Source organism: Boleophthalmus pectinirostris, unplaced genomic scaffold (genome assembly GCF_026225935.1).
Source record: "Boleophthalmus pectinirostris isolate CB_2022bp ecotype Guang Dong unplaced genomic scaffold, ASM2622593v1 HiC_scaffold_17, whole genome shotgun sequence".
Classification (NCBI taxonomy): Eukaryota; Metazoa; Chordata; class Actinopteri; order Gobiiformes; family Gobiidae; genus Boleophthalmus; species Boleophthalmus pectinirostris.
Genome location: NW_026571115.1, coordinates 12,009,904 through 12,037,601, shown reverse-complemented (window position 1 = coordinate 12,037,601; position 27,698 = coordinate 12,009,904). Strand labels below are relative to the sequence as shown.

At 36.5% G+C, this 27,698-nt stretch overlaps 1 protein-coding gene across 1 annotated transcript in view; it reads right to left on the bottom strand.

The window, feature by feature from the left end:
• The window catches only part of arhgap23a (Rho GTPase activating protein 23a), a 63,594-nt gene extending 37,458 nt beyond the window's left edge, over positions 1-26,136 (bottom strand). The window contains 6 exon segments of the mRNA XM_055152251.1: positions 1,253-1,307; positions 2,256-2,334; positions 5,283-5,375; positions 7,302-7,332; positions 11,469-11,669; positions 24,090-26,136. Coding sequence (XP_055008226.1) covers positions 1,253-1,307; positions 2,256-2,334; positions 5,283-5,375; positions 7,302-7,332; positions 11,469-11,669; positions 24,090-24,272 — 642 coding nt within the window. The 5' untranslated portion in view covers positions 24,273-26,136.
• Positions 26,137-27,698: the final 1,562 nt, after the last annotated feature.

Below are 27,698 nucleotides of genomic sequence, written 5' to 3'. Positions count from 1 at the left end.
GATAGACATTAAGATCTGGCAGCCCTAATCTATTTTATCTAATTTAACCAGTAGGTCTAAAGTGGTGGATAAAAATTTAACAACCTTTTAAAACCTTACATGACAAAGCAAAAAGTAAAATCTAGCCAAGTTAAGATTACTTGAATTGAGAAAGTTTTATCAGGATTTGAGTAAATTTCACTTGACAAGTAAAATGATCTACCAATGGAATAAGATTTTTATACTTAAAATATGAAAATACATCTTGCTACAACAACTCTTTGCATTTAAAGTAAGCAACAAACTCTAATGTTTATGAATTAATAAGAACACACTTATTCCACTGGTAGATAATTTTACTTGTCAAGATGAATCTACTCAAATAAAGTAAAGTGTTCTTAATTTAAGTAAATCTGACTTGCCTAAATATTGCTTTTTGCAGTGTACAAGAAACATTTGTATATGAGACAAAGCCTGCACACTTACTCCCAAACTCCATTAAATGCAGTTTGGGAGTAATGTTCATTGTAGTAGCCTTGCAACAGCGATGTGTGTATACCTATGCATTTTAAGATACATGAAAAATTAGTCCCATTCAAGAAAACTAATACTACATATCCCGGTAATTATTAGCTCACTATGTAATTAAAGCTCTTTTAAACATGCGTGTATGTATTTACTGAATGAATGCAAACTATGTAGTAGCCCTATCCCGGACAACACACACAAAAATACTTCTCTAAGCCACATTATTAGTCTCCTGTGATCTAACTTTAAAACTATTCAGACATCTTAATAGTTGTGTAACCTGCAATCACATTCATAGAGTCTCATGCATGCTTTACTATATCTTCTTAAAGGTGCATTGTGTAACTTTAGTGGTGGATTTCTGTCAATTGCTTTCCATGGAACTGTTGTTGCTTTGTCTGGAATGTTTCACAGTATTGTATTAAACCTTTCTATCCTCACCAAACCAGACCAAGTTACAGGTCAGATCTGTGGAGAGGCAACCCTGCTCACAGTCAGAATACCTGTTTTTCTAGGTATTTTTGAGCTGTAAAACCACCTGTAATTGAATAAATGTAAGGTAGAGCTGCTTAATTTAATACTGTGGAACATTCCAGGCAGAGCATTGACATACCCATAAAAACAAGCAGGTGACGGAGCCCCAACGAAAAAGTTACATAGTGCATCTTTAAAAATAGGTTGCACTAAAATATCACAATGTTCAGTTTCCAATTAAAATGTTCTAAAAAGTTAAATTAAATCTCACCAACTGGAGGACGTCTTCATCTTTGGGCATAATAGAAAGCTCCAACACGCTCTCGCTGCAAAGAGGGAGGAAGGATATTATCAATGTAAACACAAGGCTCTGATGAAATGTGTACATTCCACTGGAAATTAATGATGTGTTTGAAATAAAAGAAAACTATTTGTAATCTAATACTGGAGACAGTGTAGTTACATAATAAAATATATATTAGGCATTGCGAGGTGAACTTAATTATGTTTGCTAATACAATCACAACTGAATATACAAGATTATAAAGATTATACAAGAAATTGCAAGGATTTCATTTTTTTTTAAATTAACCCATAGGAAAAGTGTTTAGGTTAGTGATTCAATTCAAAATTTGGTTTAAATACACATAGAATGAAATAGTAAATATTATACTATTACGTAAAATTAAGTCTTGTGAGCTTTCAGCCATGTTTGAATGTTGTTATCTCATCAAAAACAGACCTGGAGTTGTGTTTTGTTTCATTCACATACGTTGGAGTAATTCATTATTATCAGTCTGTCTACAGTACATCTCCAAAGCTCAAAATGCTCTGTTCCACCTTGTGATGTCATGAAGCGGTAGTTTTCATGTTAACAGCTACATTCTATCTTTAACTTTAAATTGGCAATTCCAGGGCTGAAATTAAGTTTAGTTTAAAAGACAATGGAGTATTTCCTGGATTACACATGACATCACAAGTTGGAACAGTGTGTTTTCAGTTTAAAACAATAACACAGCTTACATCTGCAGGGTTTGTGTGGTTTGTGGGAATGAAACAAAACACAACCCCAGGTATGTTTGTGATGAGGAAACAAGATTATAACATAGATCAGAGAAAAGCGTAATGTGGGCCCTTTAAACATGTGACAGTCTGAGCTTGTCTCCAGCTACGGGCTACTCTTTCTTTACATAAGAGAGAAGTGTGTCTAGTGTATGTCAAAGTGTTCAATAACAGAGTAAACGTTGAGACCACAAAGGCCCAGACACTCGTACCTGTTCTGAATGAGAGCGATCACCTGTGAGTACGTCTTCCCAAGAATACTCTCCCCATTCACTTTCACCAGACGGTCTCCTGAAAACAAACAAACAAAATAAATAATAAATAAAATGTATGTATGCATGTCTGTACTTATTTATTTTATTTTCATTTTATTTATTTCAGACACAAATATTATTCACTCCATAGTTTAAAAAAGAATGAACAGGATACAAAAAATGCACATGACCACCAAATAATTTAAAAATATATGAAAAAACATATACATAATATAAATAAAGAAGGACTACCAAGTAGTTTTCAAAGAGTAACATAAGTTTGAATGTAGACTTTTTGGGAGGGAAGTTGTATAGTAGTTGCAGTATTAGTATTAGCAGTAATAAAGGGAATATTCAATGTTTTGTAAGAAATATCCTTCCAAACATAATCCACAAATGTTGAATAGTTTGTTAGGGATTGGTTCCACAAACTTGCGATATTAATCTTATGTCTTAAAGTCCTTTAACTGACTTTGGGGTTGAATAGTGGCGCCACTTTCACTACCTATTGTGAAGAACGCCTTCCCCTTTATTTATTTGTACTAACAGAGAAGACGCTGAACTTTATGCCAGTTTTAGTTCATGTGGATAGACCCAGTAATGTCAGAGATATAAACTATAAACCTGGTTAGAAATCTTACAATTAAAAGTTAAATCCACCATAGAATTCTGTCATGCCTGTATATTGCAAGTAAAGTACACTATTACACAATATTAATCCTGTATAAGATCTTATGTGACTAACTGCTTCAATCAGTCCTACGAGGTGTGCTTGTATTTCAAATAGGCAGAACACACTGGAAAAGTAATCCACATATGCGTAAGGTGAGGGTGTGGCAAACAAAACAAAAAGGCAACGCAAATAAGGAGCCATAATGAAGAGTAAACAAATTATACTGTAATGGCGACGTAACCTCTCTGAAACATATATTAGCATGAGCACAATTGTTGCCAGTACATATAATGAAAGGCTTAATTTAAGATTATGATTATTTATAGAAAGAAACATCATGATACAAGAAGCCCAAACAGATTTTTGAATAGCTGTATTAAAGTATTATCATTTCAAAAGGCACATAGGCTTGTGTAACTGTGTGTTATTATTTTTGTTATGTGTGATTTCAAACTGACTGCAGAACTTTGATATTTGTTTTTCCAAATGTAAAGTGCAATAAAAATAAATCTGTTATTATATTTTCTAATGGAGGGTGTGCCTCCTGCTTGTTTCCATGGCGATGATTTTGCTTTACCTAGAATGTTCTGCAGTGTGGCATTAAACATAATACAGACTTTATTTAATATTGGTTGTTTTTATTATTCAAAAACACTTCAAAAAACACTCATTCTCTCCATAGATCTGACACATAATGTGGTCTGGTTGCGTCACCTGCTTGTCTAAATAAGTTCAATGCCTTTGTATGGAGCATTCTATCTAGGCAAAACAATAACATCTCCATGGATACAAGCCGGTTGCTTACGCTTCATCAGAAATAATACACAGTGCCTCTTTAATTTTTTAACAATGTCCCACCGGTGAAGACCCAGGACAAGCTGGAGTCACTGTGTCTCTCAGCTGGCCTGGGAACACCTTGGGGTCCCATCGAAGGCGCTGGAGGAAGTATCTGGGGTGAGGGAAGAGTGGAGGTCCCTGCTGCACCCACAACCCAGCCCCAGATAAGAGAAAATGAATGGATTTTTACTATTTTATTTTTCTCAATTAAAAAAACGGTCATGGGAACAGGTTTTGTAGTGCTATTACTAAACCTGTAATACTACACAACGCACAGCGAGTAACTAGGATCAATGACCAATTGTTTATATTGCTTTGTACTGACCTCCTTTTTGTTTTCATGGTGAACTTGTTTGGTATGTTCACTTTCACATTGAGGCTGCTGTACCGGTCTCTGCTCCACATATGTCAGGTTAAACTACAAAACCTCCAAACTGACAGACTGACAACTTATTTACATAATATTTGTTTTTTATGTGACACTTGGCAGCAGATCCAAGAGAAACAGAAACAGCCAAATACTACCTCAAAAATATGCTGCTCCCTATGACTTTCGATTATAGTATATGGATCATAGTATTTTAAAAGTTTACACAGCTGTCAATACAGTTATAGCACCACAAGAGTTCTACAGTACTAAACTATAGAATTTACAATTAATAGTTAGCATGCTAAGTTGTTGATTTTACTATGACGGCAAAACTCTCTGGTGTCTGAGAGTTGTGAAAAGCTCTTATAAACTCATCATGGTGAATAATTAGGATGCTCGTAAAGAAGGTAAGCGAGAAATAACTTTGAATCACTGCAAACTGTTTAAAATGAGCTGGATTTGTTTTTCATGTTTTTAAGACAGTAAAAATGAGGTACAGCGCCTTTAGTATTGTAGTGTTCACTGTATCACTAAAACATACATATAGTACAGACATGTCCAAACTATGGCCCGGGGGGCAAATGTGCCCTCACACAAATTTTTCTTGGCCCTCAGACTTCCAGGTGAATTGGCCCAAATTACCTTCCATCGATTAAAAAATATTTTTTTACTGCAAGTTTTTTGAACATCTGCCTTGATAAAGCCAATATTTAATATTTAGTGTGTGATTTTAAGAATCTTAGCATGAATAAAGACTGATGGCTCATTCTAACAAATTAAACATGCACACATTTCAATTATTCACTGTACTGAGCATCAGTCTACAGCCCTGGATCGACCCTCTGCTTCATCTGTGTTTAGATATGTGGCCCTTGATGAAAAAAGTTTGGACACCCCTGATATAGGAGGACATTTTATAAGATTAAATTTTGCATAATAATTTAAAACCATGTACCCTCCTGGTTCCTGGACCGCAGTCTAAGAACCTGTGTAGTGCTTTAGTTTAGTGTGTTTGTATGGCAGAGGAGGAGTCACATGACCTCCTGGTTTATCCGCACAGATTTACATTGCAGATCAGGAGGTTAAAGCTGTGACCATATGTTACCTGTGCAGAGGCCAGCCTGGTGCGCGGGACCCTTCTCTCTCACGTTTTTAACAAATATGGTGTCCATTGGCTCCAGGCGACCCTTCTGGTACCCTAAAATACAAACAATATTCAATTAGGAACATTTATACAGCTTATTATGGTCATGACCACATTTTTATATAGTACTTTTTCACCTTCATGGCATTCAAATCACTTTACATCAGGGAAATCATTCACACACATTTATACATTAGTGTACGCAAACATTGGAGGTTAAACTACTCATTTGACTAAAACACACTTAAGATGATTATATTTAAGATTTACCAATAATTTCACAGTGTCATTCTAAGTTTGGCAAATTTTTAGGTTTAAAATTTGACATTATGGTTCAGGAAAATCATGACAGGGAATTAAAATACACAGAAACTATTATTTGACAAATACAAATATAAGAAAACACCTTTGTTATGTTGAAATAACATATCTAAAGATGTAAGGTATCTACTATCTTTTAATGCATCTAAAAAAAAAAAAAGTTTCCTGTGTAAATTCTGCCAGACTTTTGGATAGAATTCTCCCTAGTGTGCTGTCATTAATAAAGAACTCTGTAGAAGGTGTATTGTGTCACTTTTCTGGTGGAGATGTCACTCTTTGTGTGGAATGTTTCACAGTATGACAGTATATTAAAGCTTTCTATCCTCATGAAGACCAATCCAGACCAAGTTAGAGGTCAGATCTGTGAAGAGGCAATCCCCACTCACAGTCAGAATGTTTTTCTAGGTATTTTTGAGCTATAAAACCACCTTTAATTGAATAAATGTATGGTAGAGCTGTTTAATGTCATACTGTGGAACATTCCAAGCAGAGCAATGCCATTTCCATAGAAACAAGAAGGTGACGGACCCCCTACTGAAAAGTTACACAGTGTACCTTTAAAACAGAACTTCCTACTTCCATGTAATTTTCAACATATTTCACAGCTTTTCGTCACAAATTTCTTCTTGATTTGTGTAAAACTATTATTTATATTTACAACTGGTATAATCCCACCAAATGAAATCAAAATTAGAAAATCGTCAAAACCTGTCATACGTACATTAAGTGTCTTACCTAAGAACACAAAGACAGTATTCATCTGTGGGAGCTGGAATCGTACCGCCAACATGTGTGTTCGGATCAGTGGACAAACACTCAACCCACTGAGCTATTGTCACCCACTGAGCTACTGTTGCCATATTAGCACAACAGCAATTATCTGTAAAGGTCTTTTATTTAGTATACAAAAGAAATAAGACCCAGGACCATTAAACCAGATATAATGAATTATGTTTTATGGAGTGGAAAGTCAACAGCTGTCATGACGTCTGTGGAAATTGATTTTCCTTTAAGACAATAAAGTTGTATTAATAAAGCTGAGTTATTTACCTGATTAAAACGTTCTCCAAAAGTATTCTTAGCAATATGATACAGTTATAGAGATGTAACCGAAAGAGAACAATAATATGTAAGGAAAGGATAACGATTAATTTGATGTTTTGGTCTTTGTTTTGTTTCATTTGACACATCCACCAAAAGCAGAGCAGACAGTCTATTTTTATTTATACAAGAAACAGGCAAATGCAAAAATATATACTCATATTCTTTTTTCTTTTTACAATTATTATTATTATTACTAAAAACAAAATGTAGAATTTTATTGTAATCGTGTACTGGCATTTGTCAGCTCCAACAATGTTAAAAGTGTGTTTGATTTTGCTTCCGTTGAGACTTAATACAAATATATTTAAAATTTCTAAGCACTATTCATCTGTGTTACATTACATAGAATGTAAACTATACGTCTGTTCTTGAATCTTTAAATCTACTGTTTGCAAATGTGTTTCAAAGGCTGCAATGTTGCTCAGTGCTCAGTAGAGGGCAGACAGGTACTGCACAACTGAGCTAGTAGAAGGTACACTTTATTACATCATCCTGTACAACTCCACTGTCACAGATTTTCAATTATAACCAAATTAAAGAGAAATCTGCACCTACCTTTTCCATTACCGTTCCCATTTTCCTCGTCCTGCAATGAAAAAAAAAAAAGTTTGTTAAAATTCAAGCTTAAATATTTTTTTTCTGTGACACAAACAGAAGTTATTTTTGTCCATGGAACTTAGTCACTAAACAGAAAAGCATAATGTGAAATCAAATGGGGTAAAGAATGGGGAGAGACATTTAGCAAAAAGTAGAATAATGTGCATTTCATTACATTACAATCGTCTTGTACAAACATAATACATAATTGCAAGCCCATAATTGTATGTTTTATAAATAAAAATAAATAAATAAATAAAGAAAGAAAGAAAGAGAAAATAGAACTATTACTATTATAATTAGTAACTGCATTATAAAAAAGTTTAATTATGCAAAATAATCCCCTTGCCCTTTATACAACACTTGCTCTACAAGTAAATGACTAATAAAAAGTGAGCAGTTTAAAAACATTTAACCAATATTAAACTTCCAAACATGTACTGAATTCTGGCTTAACACCTCTATTTCCATTAAAAACATCACCTGCATGTTTATGGGTGACATCACAGGGGCAAGAGGTCAAAGTGCAAAGTGCTCTGGTGGTCAGGACAGTTCCATTACCTACAGATCACTGGAGCACTGTTTACAAGCTGCTCCAAATGCCTATCTGTCTTTGGCATCTCACACCACGCGCCCAAAACAAACCTGCTGTTTTATGAGCTCAGTGTTTGTCTAAAGATTCAACACAAACACCAGGTTCAGGGGACATAATGTTTTCAATAAGTATCACCAGAACTGTAAAAAGTACCAGGAATGTGTACAAAGGGAAAGTAAAAATGTGGTTAGGCCCGTCATGCCAACAAATTATAAAATTTGATATATTGCTGAAGTAAAGGCACTGACACAAAAACTGAAGAGCAGTTAAACCACAAAAACTATTCTGCTGCTATAAATCAACAACAGAATGAAACACTTTAGTACTTTATTTGCAACTGCAATTCAACATTTTAGGGGTTAAGTTTTACCACATAGCCAAAAAATAACAAAAAATTTTAGTGTTTAGCTGTTTTAGTGCAAAGAAAATGTGTACACGATAAATACAGACACAATACAAAAAATACTGTTCCAACTACCGTGCACGTTGATATAGTATTTATTGTGACAGGCTTACATCATATATTTAATAAGTATCACCAGAACTGTAAAAAGTACCAGAAATGTGTACAAAGTGAAAGTCAAAATGTGGTTATTGTCAAAATCAAAACAGAAGGTCATGCAATCAGAAGAGACGTTTGTGACCAACTGTCATTTAGTCACTCTCACCTTTTTGTTGAAAATAAGACACCTAAATAGGACCACGAACACTTGTATTGATCACTGGCTCTGGAAAATTTGCTGTTTAAATCACCAATCTAAAGATGGGAGGTCTGATTCCCGCTTGGATCAAGTTCTGATGTTGTGTCCTTAGGCAGGACAGCTTAACTTGCTTAATATGACTGTGGTGTGTGATGGTTGCTTGGGCAGATGGTGCAGATTGGCAGCCTTGCTTTTGTCAGTCTACCCCAGGACAGGGTACAATAGTAGAATTGGTAATATGAGTATGTTGTGAATGAATAATGCACTGTAAAGAACTTCAGAAGTCTTGAAAGGTGCTACACAAATCCAATGCATTTTTATGATAATATTTACTGAAATGTAGCCATCCACACTTTGAGTTCACTCTTAATAGCTTTGGTCCTTCTTTCTGCACAGACCTCCTGCACCAGTGAGCTGAGTGGACAGTTTGGGGTTAGCAGTGCGATGTCCTGACTGCTGCAGGCTTTAGGCAGAGCTGAGTGGGCTAATTCCTGGATGAGACACAATGGTGGGGGTTTAGAGGCAGAGAAAGGCAGGCAGACGACCCCAGGACAGAGCCACGAGCCCGGGACACTCCATCACCACAGACCCCCCCCCATCGCCAGCAGAGACTATGGAGGAGCTAGTTAGCAAAGTGGGGCAAACTACACAACTGTTTAGTGAGTAGGAAGGAAGTAATGAAAAACATTAGATGCGACAAGTTGTATATAAAGGTGCACTACGCATTTTTTCTGGTGACATGTCCCCCACTTTCTTATCTTCATGGAGATTTTATAGATTTGCTTGTAATGTAATCTCTGTTGCCACAGTATGGCATCCAACTTCATGGACACAAGCATATAATGGTACCAGGCCAAATTATAGGTTAGTTCTGTGCAGAGGCAACCCTGCTAACAGAAAAACTGCATGTTTCAAAAAACGCCTGTAATTGAATGAACATGATAGATATGTCAAATGCAAAACTGAGGAGCACTTCAGGTAAAGTAGGCATACCCTCAGAAAACAGAAAAGTTACATAGCGAAAAGTTATATAGTATTTATTAACCTCTATAGTAAGCAAGGACAGCTCAGAAAGCAAACATGCTATTACGGAAGGTATTTGTAAGTCTTAGAAATAAAGGCATTCATTTCATCAAACATTGAAAGCTATAAACTGATCTATTTCCACTGTGAATGCTCCAAGTTTCCAGTTTGGTTTTAACTTTCTATCTCTCTGGAAACATGCAGGTGACATGCCCGCTACCAAATACCTTGGATACCAGTGCTTTCTTCAGTTAAATACATGATTTAAATTACAATCAAAGCATAAATAATGTCATAAATATGTCATAAATCTCAAACTTAAGCTTGAATAAACCAGCTCCTTACAAGGTCACATATGCACTGGCCTCTAATAATTGTACACTTGAAGGTAATTTGGGAGGGGATTTTGATAAGAACAAGTGTTTTTGTGTGTCTCATTGTTCCCAAAACAGCATGTGACCCTGGAGGCACCAAGGCTGGAGCGAGACAGCTGCTGCTGAGGTCCTATTGTCCAGAGACGAGCCTTGTACCACCAGGCTTCCTCTGAGTGGTACCAACTGAAGACAACAGACTATTCATAATGTGTGTGTGTATGTGTGCGTGTGTGTGCATGTGTGTGTGTGTGTGCAGCTGCAGGGAGAGGAGAGGGGTGGTATAATATTCATAATAATAATAGAGCCCTTGTTTTGCCAGGCTCACCCCATCCCAAACGCCCATATGCCTCAGTTTCACATCTGGAGACAGTTGCCCTCACTGCTAACAGCCAAATCACCACTGAATCACACAGAGGGGTGTTAGCAAAGGCCAGAGCAATTTGGGATTCAGACAGAACAAAAACAAGGTCAAGGTAACACTTTTGAGAGGGTATATCAGATTTGAACAGAGAGCATATTTTGGCAATATACAAAAAGAGAATGGTGAGGTAGACTCCATTGATTCACTCACATACAAATGATTATTGATCATTTACAAGGGATTAAACAGAATCAAATATTGTTTTTTATATTTTTGTTTTTCAGTTTATCATATAAATAATCTACATCTTCACTTCAATTTATTTTTGTAGAGCCCAAAATCACACCAGCAGTCTCCTCACAGGGCTTCACAAAATTGTTAATTTAACCAACAGACAGTCAGAAAATCAAATTAGAAAACAATAATTTTTTCAAAAATAACACAAAAAATAAAAAAATCTAAATATGCTTTCGGATATGGTTGCAGAACACATATTAGATTCAGTGCCCTGACAGTTGGTTGAATGTCTCTCTCCGCTCGTCACCCCCTTTTAAAGCAGTTTACATTCCTATACAATAATGCCTACAAAACTAAATATCTTAGGAACAATACATTGTGGTCAGTGCGTGACTTAAAGGGACACTGCGCAACTTTTCTGGTGGAATGTCTGCTACCTGCTTGTCTCCATGGAGATGTTATTTCTTTCCTTGGAATATTCCATAGTATGACATTAAATGTATCCATCTAGCATTTATTCATTATGGGTGTTGCTGTTGCTCAAAAATACAATCATTCATTTTGTGAATAGGAGCGACTCTCCACAGATTTGAATTGTAATGTAGCTTAGTGCTGTAACCTGCTCGTCTCCCTCATGATAGACAGGTTTAATCTATACACTGGAACATTCTTAACAAAGCAATAACATTTCCATGGAGACAAGCAAGTGGCGGACGCTCCACTAGAAATGTGCACTCTGTTTCTTTGTGCAATTTAAATTTACATTCCATCCAACACCTGAAAAAAGTTAACATAATACAAGTTTATTCTTCTTCATGTGTTTGTGTGTCTCACCGTGAAGCTGTTGTGCAGGGCGGACTCTGGGGGGTATACGATGAAGTGGCGAAGCGTGAACCCAAAACCCTGAGAGTTTTTATGGAGGAGCAGCGTCCGCGGGCACCTCCAGGCCACGCCCCCGTCTCGCCCGCCCCGGGACCCCAGCACCGGGCGAGGGTTATCACTGCCCGAGGAGAGACCATCCCTCCGCCCCTTACCCTGTGGACAGAGAGGAGAGACATGGGTAAATGAAATGCACAACAGAAACACAATTTTCAGAGGTTTTGAACTACACTGATGAAAAATTTTCACAGCTGCCATGGAAACTAATAAAACAAATGAATTATCTTGTTTGTTTGTTGTTAATTTAAAAAATGTGTAGATAAAAACAGTATCAAGATCCAACAAACGTATAAGAAAACCAACTTATAATGAGGACTCATAATTGCATACAAGGAATTACACACGTTTGAAAAAAAGTTGGAGTATAAACTTCTGAAATTCTTTATCATACGAATGGTAGAAAGTCCTGAATACCTGACTTGGGTACAGGAAAAACAATTGTCAAAGTAAAAAAGGAGCAATGAGTACAGTATAGTAGTACAAGAAAAAACTATAAACACACTTATGTTTTGAAATGTATTAAAGCAAAAGTAATATTATTTTGTAATAGACCTAACATACCTTCTTGTCCACAATTCTGAATACTCATTTAAATTCCACCCAAAAATAAAATTAGCTTTAAATTACACTTCAGGCCAAAACATCCAGTAATTATATTTGTCTAATAAGTTATTGAACCTAATGCATGCTTTATAGTCATGGTGTTGTATTTTTTTTTATCATACTAAACCTGTGAAGCACAACACTTATTGTCTTTCAAATGCACTATCTCAATAAATGTTATTGACTGATTTAAATTATCTAAGACTTTCCCGCACACACGCTAGTTATTGGTCAGTGAAAGTTGGAGAAAACCCACAGCACAGGAGCCCGGGGAGCAGATCTCACACCAGACGGAAGGTCTTTAAAATCACCTCTTAAATGTAACTTGAGTCAAAGCAGCTTTAAATGCCACCTGGATTTAAAACAATGGTCATGGGGGATACAACAGGGGAGTCCAACAGGAAAGCCATAGTTTCAATAGGAAACAGAGATAATAGAGGATTTAGTGGATACAAAGAGGTCCAAGATAAGGTACAAGTGGCCGCATATTGATACTTTGCAGCTATGTCACCATCATTCCCTGGGGGTGTAAATGTATCTGAAGCTCTGTTAGATTTTAATTTGAGCTTTATTTGAACACATTTTGTTGAAAGTCAAACACCTAAACAGGACCACAGAGGCTCATATTGCTCACAGGCTCCTGAAAATATGTTGTTTAAATCCATTTGGTATTTTTTCTTGAGATTTCAGACTATATCAAAAACATTTGTTGATAACGTGTGCATTGTGTCACCATGGTAACTGTTGAACATTCTGACAGTAGAGAAACATGTAACACCCCCAGCGTACTGTCATTGCAAACTATCTATTGCAACTTTATTAACATTATTCTAAGTAGCTATAGCCTACTAAAATGTTTTGTCCAGAAACCTATGTTTCTTACGATGAGTCCACATGTTTGAAAACAAATAAATAAATAAATAAAATGCATGTTACGTATTTTTATTACAAATTACAAAACATCTCTAATTTTGCATGAAAACTGCTGACCCTGGAGTTTGCCTCTGTACAAACATGTTCTCAAATGTGAATCTTGTATTAGTTTGTCAGTTCATACTGAGTTCTTCAGGGCGTGTTTAAAATTAGAACTTTGAACAGAATCCTATTATTAAAACAAACTGCTAATGTAATCGTAATTGCAGTGCTTATCAGAAAAATCACAATTAAATATTTCTCCCAAATTGTTCAGCCTTTAATCTATAATGATTTCATTTTACTTTCTGACTCTCTCAAAGTGGGGCAGAGTAAACAGGGCGAGCTCACTGTAGCTAACAGTTACACATGAGAAATATCACCCTCCCGTCGCCATAACGACCCACATATGTCACTCAAACAGGATCACCTGACCAAACAGCCCGTTACGTCCCAAAGGAGGAGGGGGCAGGGCTAACCCAGAGGTCAAGTCTCCAGAGGGGGCAGTCAGCCGAAACATGTTCACTCTTATATTTGGATAAACTCAATGAACTGAAAGAATGTCACTATATGGGATCTTAACAGGGCAATAGATCACACTATGGCATTAAACTTACCTATCACCCTGGAGACAAATGATGTGACCTGGTCAGATCTGTGGAGAGGAGACCCCGCTCACAGTAAGTATGCATGTCAAAATTCCCTCCTCAGTTTCCACTTCCAGTTCCTCTCTCTCCCACATCTCCAGAAATATCTCATTTATTCATTTATGCAAAATCACAAAATGCCATGGCGACCCCCGAGGCTTTCAGCAGGAAAAGGGAAGTAGTAGTCCAAGGTCAAGACCAAGGTTTCAGTAACAGGGTGATTTTTTATTAATAACCAATACTCTTTCACTCCTTTTTCCCCTTGTATTTCCTTTCTATTTCCTCATTCATATTTCATTTAAAGGTGCACTATGTAACTTTTCGGATTACTGTTTTTGAGTTGCCTGGAATGTCACCCATGGATGGTTTTAATTATGTTCTTTATTGCTCAAACATACCTTAAAAAAAAAAAAAAAACTACTGTGAATGAGGTTAGCTCTCCACAGATCTAACCTTTAACTTGGCCTGGTCCTTGTCTCCATGGAGACAGACAACTTTAATTGCATACTGAGGAACATTCCAGACAAAGCAATAACATCTCCATGGATACGAGGAAGTGGCGAACCCAGAAAAGATCCAGAAAAGTTACATAGTGCACCTTAAATAGCAAACTGCATCCCCAAATATTGTATAATGTAAAATACTGTCTAAAACAATTATCTTAGTCTTGTTTACTTCTCAGTTCACGACCTCTCAAATGATTAATTTAATTGCACTCATCCATCAATGATCTTAACGTTTTATTTGTGTGAATCACCTCTCCAACCTCTCCATATTTTCATAACAAATCTACCATACCTCTCATACCTTTAAAACATTACTGAGGTCTTGAACTTCCAAGGTAAATTCTTGGCTAAAGTAGGACTAAACAAGATCTAACCACACATGAGACAAAACAAAACAGAGACTTATGTAAAAATGGGGCTATTAAACTAGGCCATCATGTAATATACTGACTGGTTCAAAAAGTCAAATAAGGTTGTAAAAAATCTGTTTCAAAACAGACTCATATTTGAAGCGCTGATACAAAAATGTTGTAAGGACAAACTTGGATATTTCCTGAAAGGTTTTAGACTGATCTTGATCTATATCAGAACTATAAGACCACATGTTAATAATTATGATTATTTTGAGTTTTACAGTTTTTGAGAATTACAAAATATAATGATTACCTTAGTATTAAAATTTTAGTATTGCAATTCGTGACAACGCTACAGCCAAATCAAAAAACAAAAACAGTGACTTTTGTGGAGATTTTCTAGAATTACATTTTGAACACCAGACCAGGACCACCAGGACTAAACAGTGGGAGGTCAGCCAAAAACAGAAGTACAAAAGTGCACATTTTCATAATTGAGTTCCATAAATCTTTATGAACTTGTGTAACTTTTCTAGTGGAGGGTCTATCAAAAGCTGTTCTCCATGGAGATATTATTACTTGGTCTGGAATGTTTCACAGTATGGTATTACACCTTTCTATCTTCATGAAGACCAAACCAGACCAAGTTACAGGTGAGATCTGTGGAGAGGGACCTCCACTCAGTCAGAATGCCTGTTTTTCTAGATATATTTGAGCTATAAAATCACCTGTAATTTAAGAAATAGAGCTGAGATAGATAGATAAAATAGAGCTGTTTAATCTAAACAAAATATTAAAATGTATCAAAATTTTAGCATTGCAATTCGTGACAACACTACAGCCAAATCAAACAGGTAAGTTGAAATTTTTGAACTAAAAATCTCTAGAAATCAATTTTGAAAACAGTTGAATGTCAGCCCAAAACACAAGTACAAAAGTGCACATTTTCATAATTGAGATCCATAAATCTTTGTGAAATTTCGAGGTTTAGTCTAGCTGTCCAAACAAAGCAACGCCAGCCCTTCTAGTTTGAATATGTGGCCAACGGTGGCATGAAAGTGTATGTGGGAGTTTAACTGGACCAAAAAAAAAAAAGCTGAAGTAAGAAAGCATGCAAGGGGGCAAACAGTTAGAAAGAGGGTTGAATTCTTGCCCTGGGACAAGTCCAAACACACACTGTAAACGAGTGAATGGGGCAAGGGTGCACGGGAAGGAGGTAGGAAGTAGGAAGTAGGAGATATGGGGAGGAGGGAGGAGGAGGATTGGGATAAGGAGACAGGACAGGCACGAGCTCGCTGGTTTCGACCACATGGCCCCTCCCGCACGGAGCTGGGAATACCAACCCTGTGATTACCCAAACACATAGGACTGACTGGATCCTGGAGAGCGAGATTCCCACTATTCCGGACAATGTAGGAAATGTATTTGAACTTGCAGGAATATAACTGTTATTAAAACAATATCAATGAGCAGCTCAAGACTTTTTAATTGAGATCTATAGCCAATCCTCTGTCAGTGAAAGCATGTAGTTTGGAACAGATTTGAGACTTTCAAGGATTCAAATAATTAGATACTAATAAATACATCTCCCTCTTTCTATACATTGACCCTTTATTCGAAGATACAAGGCCAAGGGGCTAACATGGGAGTGATGGTAGGCCTTGAACATTAAACTCAACCTTTCCCAAAATAATATATGGAACCTAAACAAGACTTGTGACTTACAATATATATTTTCTTTAAAAAAAATAAATCCAAGATCTTCCCATTCAAATCCATGCACCTTCACTTGAAACATTTTTATAATTTCAAATCTGGAATTGCCAATCTTTACTAAAAACTACGGCTCTATGACATAACTAATAATGAAAGATACTCAAACATGTGAATGAAACACAACACAAATCCAGGTAAGTTTCTGATTAGGTAACAACATCCTAATGTGACTTAAAGCTCACAAGAGTCAATTTTGCGTAATATAGGACCGTTAATCAAATTACACTTTATAGTCCATAACTGTTTCCACATCTTTCATATTATCAGATTATCACACAGTATTCCCTCAATCCAGGGGAAAAACTGTAGGAGTAGTTTCCATGTAAAATAAGTAAACCATATATTTCTAAATTCCAGCTAAACCTTTGTAAGCTGCAGCTCCAGGCAGTCGGACATTGTTTAACCAACTTGACTCTTGGAAAATTTTTGCTGTGGTTTTGGGTCTAAACTTGACTTCCTATGTAGCCAGACTGGGGAAACCTCCTCATTGCACTGCTCGGAATAGACTTTTAAAACCAAATTTCCTCAAAGGGAACACAAAAAAGGAAAAAAAAAACTAAAAACTTGATTGATTAATTAATAGCGTAAAGGTGCATTGTGTAACTTTTCTGGAGGGTCTGTCAAATGCTTTTCCTCATGGAGATGATATTGCTTGGTTAGGATGTTTTACAGCATGGTATTAAACCTTTCTGTCTTCATGGAAACCAAACCAGACCAAGTTACGGGTCAGATCTGTGGAGAGGCAACCACGCTCACAATCAGGATGTAAATTTTCTAGGTATTTTTGAGCTATAAAAACATCTGTAAAAGAATAACAGTAAGATAGAGCTGTTTAATGTCATACTGTGCATACTTGGCAGACAAAGACCAGAAACAAGCAAGTGAGGGACTCCCAACCAAAAAGTTACATAATGCATCTTTAAATCTAAATAATAATCAATAGACAAGGCCACACAATGCTTCCTGTGCTTCCTCAAATTAATTTCAACCTGGAAAAATAAAGCATATGTTTGTATAACAGTGTGCCCAAGGATATTTCCACTTCAGAGTTCAATTAAAGAGCAACCACTGCAATGTTTGGTTATAAATACACAAAATAAGCAGTACTTGGAGAGGATAGGATGTTCCCAGTCAAATTTCATTAAGATCTGGACAGATAAAGTGTGTCTATACACTGTGCAGTAATCCCCAAATCTGGTAATCTAAACTGTTCTTTGTTCATTTCTGGAACAAAATGTTAGGAATGTGAAAATGTGTAAACAAATTTCTTTTTTTTTCTTTGAATTTCAGGCACTTTTCAAAACACTTAAAAGGCCTGTATTATACAGTTTTCTGATGTTATTATAATGTTTCCTCATCAAAAGTTGAGAGAAACACACAACACACAAACAGAAAAACAATCTGATCCACCTTGTGATATCATGTGGTAATATAGTAAGTGCCCCACACACCTTCACTACAGTCATTTGGATAATTTCAGAGCTGGAATTGCCAAGCTTATGGAGACAGACTAATAATGCAGGATTACTCAAATATGTGTGAACGAAACCAAACACATCTCCAGTTATGTTCTGTTGAGTTATGTTCTGTCATGGCTTAAAGCTCACAAGAGTCAATTTTGCATAATATATGACCTAGTCAATCCATGTAGCTACAACTGTCTTGGGGGAGACTGCCTGAAGTGCGACTGATATTCTGTCCCTATGGCCTCACTGACCCCAGAGCACAAATGAGACATTTTCATACTAGCAGAGCAGGTAACGTGCTATGCCCAAAGACACAACAGCAGTGTGCAACGCCTAGAGTTGGAATTAAACCGCAGTCTCTCTGGTTATTCTGAGATTTTACTGCAGATAATAGTATTACTATCTGGCTCTTAATGCATTTTTATAAAGGTTTTTAAGGTCCTTTATTACGCAAAATTTACTCTTGTGAGCTTTAAGCCATAATGGAATGTTGTTACCTCATCAAAAACATACCTGGAGTTTAGTTTCGTTTGATTCACGTATGTTTCAGTAATCCTTTATTATTAGTCTGTCTACATCCCCAAAGCTCAGAATGATTTGTTCAGCCTTGTGATGTCATGTAGTTATAGTTTTCAAGTTAACATCACCTTTTACCTTTAGTTCAGTAGAGATCTAGTCAATTCAAAGCTAAAATTATCAAAATGATTCTAATGAAGATGTATGGAGTTAAAAAAAATACAGTGGAGCACCGCATTACATCTGTGGTCAAATTGGAATAGTGTTTTCAGTTTGAGAAAAGAAGACAAGAGAAATATTCATTTAGCATGTGTGAATGAAACAAAACACAACTCCAGGTATGTTTCTGATGAAGAAACAACATTATAACATACATCAAACAATAGTGTAACATGTGCCCTTTAAACAAATGATTAAAAAAATCATTGCTGAGTAAAAAAAAAAATTAGTTGTGACCGGTAAAAAATAAAAAATAAACGTGAAATTTCAATAATCGTAACCCCAGAATTTGACATTCCCGGTGTTGGAATAGCAGGTCCTGTCTCTCTCGGAGTACAGGAGGAATGCAGGACGAGCCAGTGAACAATAATGGTCTTTTAAAAAGCTGAGAGCTGCAACCTGTTTGAAAAGTGGAGATTTAGGAGGCTACAATCGCTGACCATGGTTTAATCCTGACTGTCTACAACACACACAGGGAACGGGACAGGGGACAGTACGCAAAGGGACAGACAAATCAAGCTAAAGTATTGTTATTTAGTACCACTACTACACTTCTTTCCTTCCTTCATTCTCAATACAATTTTGCAGTAGTTATTTAGAGGTGAATGTATTCCAAACAACTGAAATATATCTTACAACACATGTACAAATTCTACTACTACGACTATAGTACTACTCTACTTTTGCTAATGATATAAGTATTACATTTTCTACTTAATACTTTTTGCCACTACTATTCCACTACAATGTTACTAATGAATGTATATATACTACAAATAAAAACTAATTACTGTAAAACTACAATGAAGTTTTGACTACTACTACTACATTCTAAAATGTCTGTGCTATCTACTACTACTACTACTACTTCTACTACTACTACTACTACTGCTATACAACAACAACAACAACTACTACTACTACCACTACTACTGCTGCTGCTGCTGCTGCTGCTGCTGCTACTGCTACTACTACTACTAATACTAATAATACTAATAATAATCTTCTTTCCTTCCTTTATTCACAATACAATTCTGCTAAATTTACTTTATTTTGTCCTGAAAAGATGTGTTTCCTAATAGGTATATAGAAAGTATCAATCTATAAAAAATACTACAAAATATACTGAATATATTGTGACTCACCATAAAAAATGACGGTACACTTGACCACCTTTGCAAGTCTAGAAGCATCATACATGTCCCATAGTCCAAAAATATGAATCCAAATTAGACTTTCTCCGTACAATGCTATAAAAACCTCTATCAAGTTCAAACACACAACCTCCCTCTCTCCTTGGCGTAGCTCACTAAACCAGCGTCGCTAAGTCAATATTAATATATGCGTTAACAGCCAGTCTGACCCCTTACGCAGTTCAATCACAGGGCGCGCGATGATGATGTAATGTCAGTTAAACAGGTTTTGAAATTCACCTGCTCCCGAGACACATTGTTCTCAGTCTGTCATCGAGGTTGGTCATAATTCAAACGTTTGTACTGGGATATTTTCCAAAACGGAGCTTTTTAGTGTGTTTTTTTACAGGTTGGACTGGTAGAGCGTGGAGTAAATAGTGAAAGGAAACTGAGCGGCATTCCACACATGAGTTAATTAAAAAATAAAATGCAAACAGAGGCTATAATTAACTAAAATTAAAGCTCAGCCAGGTCATATTCAAATGAATCTTCAATTATTTTTAGAAACTAGTTTTTCTATTTGAAAGTATATTTCTTATGAACAATATAAAATTTCAGTTAATGCATTTAAGGTGTAGTTGGCATAATTCTACTACTAGGTGTACTACTATAAATATTACTAGTAGTGCTGTTAGTACTAGGACTACATCTATTCAGTACTCCCAACAACAACTACTACTGTAATTACTACTGTAACTACTACTACTACTACTACTACTACTCCTGAAGATTTGCATAGGGATGGTGGGGACATGTCACAACCAATATTTGCAATTTTATTTTAATAAACAAATATTCTGATATTTTTCCAAACACAATAGTATTAATTTAACACATTTTAGTTCACATTTTGTTTCTTAGATGTTCTGAGATGTATTCAGTGAAATGAACACAGGGTTAACCCTGCCACTATTTCATTGGCTGCAACAGAGTGATGTCATTAGTGGACCCAGGAGCCTAAACTGGGGAAGCGACAGGACAGGGCCGCACCTGAAGATGGAGGCTTGAGCAGGCGTGAGTGAAGGCGCTGCACACCAAACTTTGAAAAACTTTTCAAAAGGAACTTACTTGGCTTCATCTTCAAATAAACTTGCCTTATAATGAGTCGCTGCGGAAAAAGAGGGACTATCACCACAAGTGCACCTCTTTAATGGAGCCCTACTCGAGCACTGTTAGCAGCCAGACTCTATTGACAATATTCTATGGAAAAATGTATGGACAGTTCCTCACAAATATCTCATCACCAACAAGAAGAATCATCTTAGAAGGACATAAATGATATATTTTGCAAACTGAAAAATGAAACCACTTCTCACTTATTTTGGACCTGCCCGGACTCTGTGTTTTTGGGAAGACTTCATAAAACATATACACAACTTCTTATCCCATTTTAACCTTTCTTATAAAGATGTGCTGTTTGGTTTTTGCAGTGTGCGTCATACAAAAATATTATATAATTTATCTGTTTATCAAGTAACCTATCAGTTAGTTTCATGCTGAGACCAAACCTACGCCCTTGCTACTACCACCATCACCACCACCATTACTACTATTACATTCCAGCTCAAATTATCCATGGCACATTTTGTTACACGGACACGTACACACACAGCAAAAAGAATCCTTCAATGAACTGATGAAGGCCGATAACTTTGCAAAGTCTAGCCAAAACAAACCACAGACTCCCGATCTCACATCATGATACACACACCATACAAAATCACACAATTCAGTTTTTGCACTTAACCTTTGTAGGGTTTTGAAAAGTATTGAAAATCAGATACTAATCTATTTTAAAAACTAATCTGAGCAAATATCAGTACAGCAATAAATCATCAAAACTAGTAACATAAAGAAAGTACTTTTATTTTAAACATTAAAAGTACATTCTGTTACTAAAAAAGAAGCATGTAGGACTGTATGAAATTATAACTTGTAACTATGTATTTTGTTTTCGTATATATCTGGGGCCCATTTTATAAACTAAGGTAGCTTCTGGGGGAGGTCCTTTTTACAAGACTTCCACAGAATTGCACGAACTACTCTAAATGTCTGTATAGGTTTTGTAAAATGAAATAAATAAATATGGCTTTAACCTGTGGTATCATAATGGGTATTGAGAACTGAGTCAATTCCTTAGTATCGAAATCAAGTATGGAATTGTAATATCGTGACCACTGTAAACCGATGTAGACTAGTATTCTCTCCTCCCCCATTATAAATACATGCATTTCTGCCCTGATTGTGGCCTTTCTAAATTGTGTCAGTGATTTAAATACAACAAAAGGGGGATGGTAGAAACATACAAATGCAGAAATGAGTAAATAGATTATAACATATAATCTAGCATAACTGCCCTGTATTCTCGGGGCATTTTGAAGGGGGTGGGGTAAACTTGCAGCCTGCCTTCTGCGATCTGCCCCCTCCTCGCACCTCGCTAAAATTGGCACTTGCAACTCATGTGTTTTCTTAAGCCAGTAATTAGCAGCCCTCTAAGCAAAAGATACCCTAACAGATTTTTTTCCCCAAGCAAAAACAACTGCAAGATCATATGCTATCAGTGGAGTTAGCATAGTCTTTAAAGGTCCTACATTATATTCCACAAAATTTAAGCCATGTTGTTACCTCCTCAAAAACATAACAGGAGTTGTGTTTTGTTTCATTCACACATGCTTGAGTAACCCTTTATTATTAATCTGTCTGCATCTCAAGCTAAAAAAAACTCTGTTCCACCTTGTGACGTCATGAAGCATTAGTTTTCAAAAGCTGCCTTTTACCTTTATTCCAGTTTCACATAGGCAATTCCAGGGCTGAAATGATCCAAATGATTCTAGTGAAGGCGTATGGAGTTTAAAAACACAATGAAGCACTTTCTGTATTGACATCACAAGGTGGAACAGACTGTTTTCTGTTCAAGAGAAGAACTGAATATGCAGAGTTCGTGTGTTAAACATTTGTGAATGAAACAAAACACAACTCCAGGTCTGTCTGTGATAAGGAAACAACATTATAACATAAATCAGAAAATAGCGCAATGTGGGCTCTTTACATTAATGGTATAAAATGACATGACACTAAGAGACAGCCTAAAGAAAAGTCTGTATTTGTACTTCAAGTATCTGTCAGCAGTTAAATACTTTCCCACTTTAAACAATGGGCGGACAATACGAGGATTACCTTGTTGTCATGTGAGATTGACAACAGTTTTTAAGGAGGATGTTGTGTCACGTAATGGTGCAAAGCTGAGAAGATTAAGAGGAAAGTTGCACCATAAAATACATAGATAAAATGACGCAGTCACTGATTGCATTAGAAGTAATTACGTGGACATTTAGCTACAGGACTCCAGTGTTGTATGGATGGACTACACTACATTATGTTGAATATAGGCAAAAAAAATTGAACTGAAAAAGCTAAATTTAATTAAATAAAGGAAATAGACACCTGGTTTTAGAGTAAATACTAGCATTCTAACAAAATTAAGATTTCTAAATAAAGGGCTAAGGTATAACGGTATTTTTATGGCTACTACTGCTACTACTGCTACTACTACAGTCCAGCCATTCTGGTGGTACATTTTGTTACAAGTGCACAAAGCTGAAAATCCTTCAATGAACTGATGAAGCTTTGAAAAGTCTAACCAAAACAAACCCATTTCTGCTATACTACTACTACTACTACTACTACTACTACTACTACTGCTACTACTACTACTACTACTACTACTACTGCTACTACTATTACTGCTACTACTACTACTATTACTGCTGCTACTACTACTACTACTACTACTACTACTACAACAAATACTACTAATTGACACTATTTTCACTAATTTATCTTGTAGCTGGCATAGTAGTCATTAAAATGTTAGGAATCTGAATAGGCCTGAATAGGTCACAAAATTACTATATCAGTTTATCCCTCTATATATGAAAGCTGAAACAACATTTTTTGGGGTCAATATTTATCATGTATACATTTTCTTTGCTCTACTGGGATTTAATTTTTTATTTTTTCAGCTATATGACAAAATTTAAGCTGTAAAAGGTTGAATTAATTACTTCTGACTCATTACAGATGCAAACTACAGTAGTGAAAGAGTGTCATTCAGCTCATGATTTTTTAACAATATTGTAGATTTAGAATAGTTTCTGTTTAAACTGCCTTCGGGTTTTTGTGTCAGTGGCATTAATTTGTTTCAGTATTATCCTTTATCTTCTATATTTACAGCAATATATTGAACTTCAAAATTTGTAACAGGCCTAAACCTGAGAACCATGAATAGGCTTCCCACACATTGTACCCACGTAGCCCATTCTTACCCAGGGCTGGTATGCACTGTGCCCGCTCGGCATGCTCGTCTCTGTGGTACCAGTGGCTCCGCGCAGCACTGCCACCCAGATACAGCGTGGTTCAGGGGCACTACAGTCTACCCCCACCGCGTTCTGAAACCTCCAGTCGGACCGGACGGCGGGCTGAGGGCACGGTAGCATAGCAACGGGCATCAGGGCGCGTGGGTCTGCCTAGCTCCGCATGGCCACTCACTCAACGCCAACCGGCTAACTTTCTCACTCATTCAGCTCTTCATCGGTCCAAAAAAATAAAGTTGAATCCGTTAAAGTCCACATCATTTAGATTTTCTTCAAGTTGGAAAAACAAAAAAATAATAAATAAAATTAGCGGGAATACAAGCGCCTTCAAAGGGGGTTGGTAAAGTCCAGATGCATGACCAGATGGAGCAGAGGTAGCTCTAGTTTCACCCCAGACGCTCACAGACGCACTGTAAAACAAATGACATCTCCTCTTGGGTTGGTGTCCGGTGATGTTCTGCATACAAAGCCCCTAAAGACCACCCCCAAACACGAGGAGAAGGGGCTGGCTCTGCTCTCCTCTGCTCCTCTCTGCTCCTCTCTGTCCCTCCTCCCTCGAGTCCAGCCTCTCTACCTAAATCTGGACATCTCTCTCACAAAATTGTAGCTCTGTTCCATTCTCGCTGGACAAATTATGAAGCAATTTGAAAGGCAATTTGGATATTGAAAGAAGACAGAAGATCCCAGACAATACAAAAGTTGGATATGTCACAGTTAAGGGATATTCTTACAGTTCAAATCAGGCCTCTGCAAGTACTGTGTCCAGTTTCTATATATTGCTATGGTGAAAATATAGCATCCAGATGGTTGACTCCTCTAATTCAATCAATGTTACTTTCCATTTCACCACAAAAATGTTAAAAACTGTATTTTCTTCTCACAAATTCAGTCCATATCTGAAAATGATCTTGAAGTCTTTAGTCTCTGTCTCGTAGCTACTAGAAGTTCAAATATATTAAAAAAATAAATAAAAGGGTTTCTTCCAATGCACTAACACTAGAGAATTCTGTTAGTATCCTCTGTCCATATCTCAAAGTCAAATGTTTCAAATGTTTTCCCCTTCTTCTCTCCATGAGAAAAAAAAAAATCAATTTGAAAATCTTAAAATTTTTGAAAATCTAAATGTCCATTGCACCACAATTTCTTCTTGTGAGTCAAGTCAAAATGGTACAAAATTCTTTCTTTTTTTTCTTCTTTCCTTTCTTTCGTTCTTTCTTTCGTTCTTTCTTTCTTTCTCCAAAAAGCGGCAGCGGTTGTCAAAAAGTGGCCAGATCCAAACCTAAATTTGAAAACAGTCTAATTTCCATTGCACCACCAGCATGTTGAGTTCATCTCTCAAAATGGTACAAAAGCTCAAAGTTCTGTCTTTTCTTTCTTCTGTCTCGCTCTCTTCGAAAAAGTGACAAGATCATAACCTAAAATTGAACATTTAATTCACAAAAATCAGCATGTTTCCATTGCACCATAAGTCCTACTTCTGAGTTCATATCTTAAAATGAAACAGAAGTCCACTCTCTGTCTTCTTTCTTTTCTCCTCTCTCTGTCTCCCTCTCTCATAGGTTGCAGTTGTTAAAAAGATGACAAGATCTTAACCTAAAACTGAATATCTAATTCATAAAAAATCAGCTTGTCCATTGCACCACAACTTGTATTTCTGAGTCCATATCTCAAAAAGGAACAGAAGTCCACTCTCTCCTTTCTTTCCCTCTTCTGTCTCTCCCTCTCTCATGGGCAGCAGTAGTTGTTAAAAAGATGAAAGATCTTAATCTAAAATTGAAAATCTAATTCATAAAAATCTACTTTTCCATCACACCACAAACTCTCTTCTTCTGGGTCCATATCTCACAAGGCAACAGAAGTCCACACTCTGTCTTCTTTCTCTTCTCTCCCTCTCCCCCTCCCTCTCTCATAGGCGGTTGTAGTTGTTAAAAAGGCTAAATCCGTCCTTGCTGGCTGCAGTGTAAAGAGCAGGTCCTCTGGCTCCACGTGTGCCTCTGTGTTTGAGCCACACAAACACACAGCGACAAAGCTGTAATCCACCCGCTAAACTCCACAAAGCCTGGCCCCGCCCACACCCGCCCCCCCGCACCCGCCCCACTCCACACTAAACTCTCCGAAAAGAGACAAAAAAGAGACAGCACCATTTCAAATACAAAGGAAACAAAATATGACTTACTGATGTATTGATAGTGACTTCACACTTTTATTTCAAGTACTTTTATTATTTGGTAAAACATTGTAGAAATCTGTCAACTTTAAACACCACAACTACTTACTACATCTGCCACTACCAACTACTACCATCACAAATAACTTCTACTGCTACTACTACTACACTGTGTACTACTACTTGTCTCCCCTCCAACTCAGAAAAGAGATACAGGACCATTTCAGACACAAATGAAACTAAATATGACTTACTGATGTACTGATAATGTACTTTTATTTTTAATATTACTGAAGAAGTTACTGGTAAGTTAGTATTTGGTAAAATATTGTCAGAAATGCTGAAATTCGTCAGCTTTAACTACTATAACTTCATACTACAACTGCTACTACTACAATAATGACAACCATCACAAATAACTACTACATCTACGACTACTATTACCACTTGTTTCTACTTCTAGTCCAACAGAAGAATGCAAAACTGTCCAAATGACCAACACATGTCAAATTATCTGTTATAAATGTACTCTAAAACTATTACTTAAAGTTTAGCTCTTTATGTAACATTCAGGAAAACACCTAACCAAATTCACAATGCTCTCTCTGTATGAATTTTCAGCTACGAACAATAGTGAAAGTAGACATGACAAGAATCTCTCAGTTCCAAAACAAGGCCACTTGGAGTCACCATGACCTGGTTACTGGCCTTATACTCCCATCATGCTTCAGTTCACAGGACCCACCCAAGCACCCTCCACAATGACACCTAGACACCAGTGCACTAAATCAGCCCCAACTCTTCTCACCAAACTACCAGGCCTACTAGCTCATGTGAGAAAAGCATTTAATAGATAGTGTTGACATAATTTCAGATGGAAGATGAGGGTCTATTTAACTCATAAAGGTGCATTGTGTAACTTTTCTGGTGAAGGGTGCGTCAAATGCTTTTCTCCTTGGTGATGTTATTGCTTTGTCTGTAATGTTTTACAGTATAGTATTAAACCTTTCTATCTTCACGGAGATCAAACCAGACCAAGTTACAGGTCAGATCTGTCCAAATGCCTATTTTGTAGGTATTTTTGAGCTATAAAACCTCTAATTGAATAAATGTAAGGTAGAGCTGTTTAATGTCATACTGTGTAACTTTCTAAGCAGAGAAATGACATCCATAGAAACAAGCAGGACCTCAACCAAAAAGTCCCACAGTGCACCATTAAAGTATTATCTAGAAAAGGGGGCAGATTACACAAGATTACTCTTCGTTCCGCTCCTTTTCATCCATTCCTCGTATGTTTACCATTATAACACTTTATGTCTTTTTATACTTTATGAATGAAATAAATAAACTAATAAAAAAAATAAATGAACCTTGTCATTTTTTGTTTGGGATTG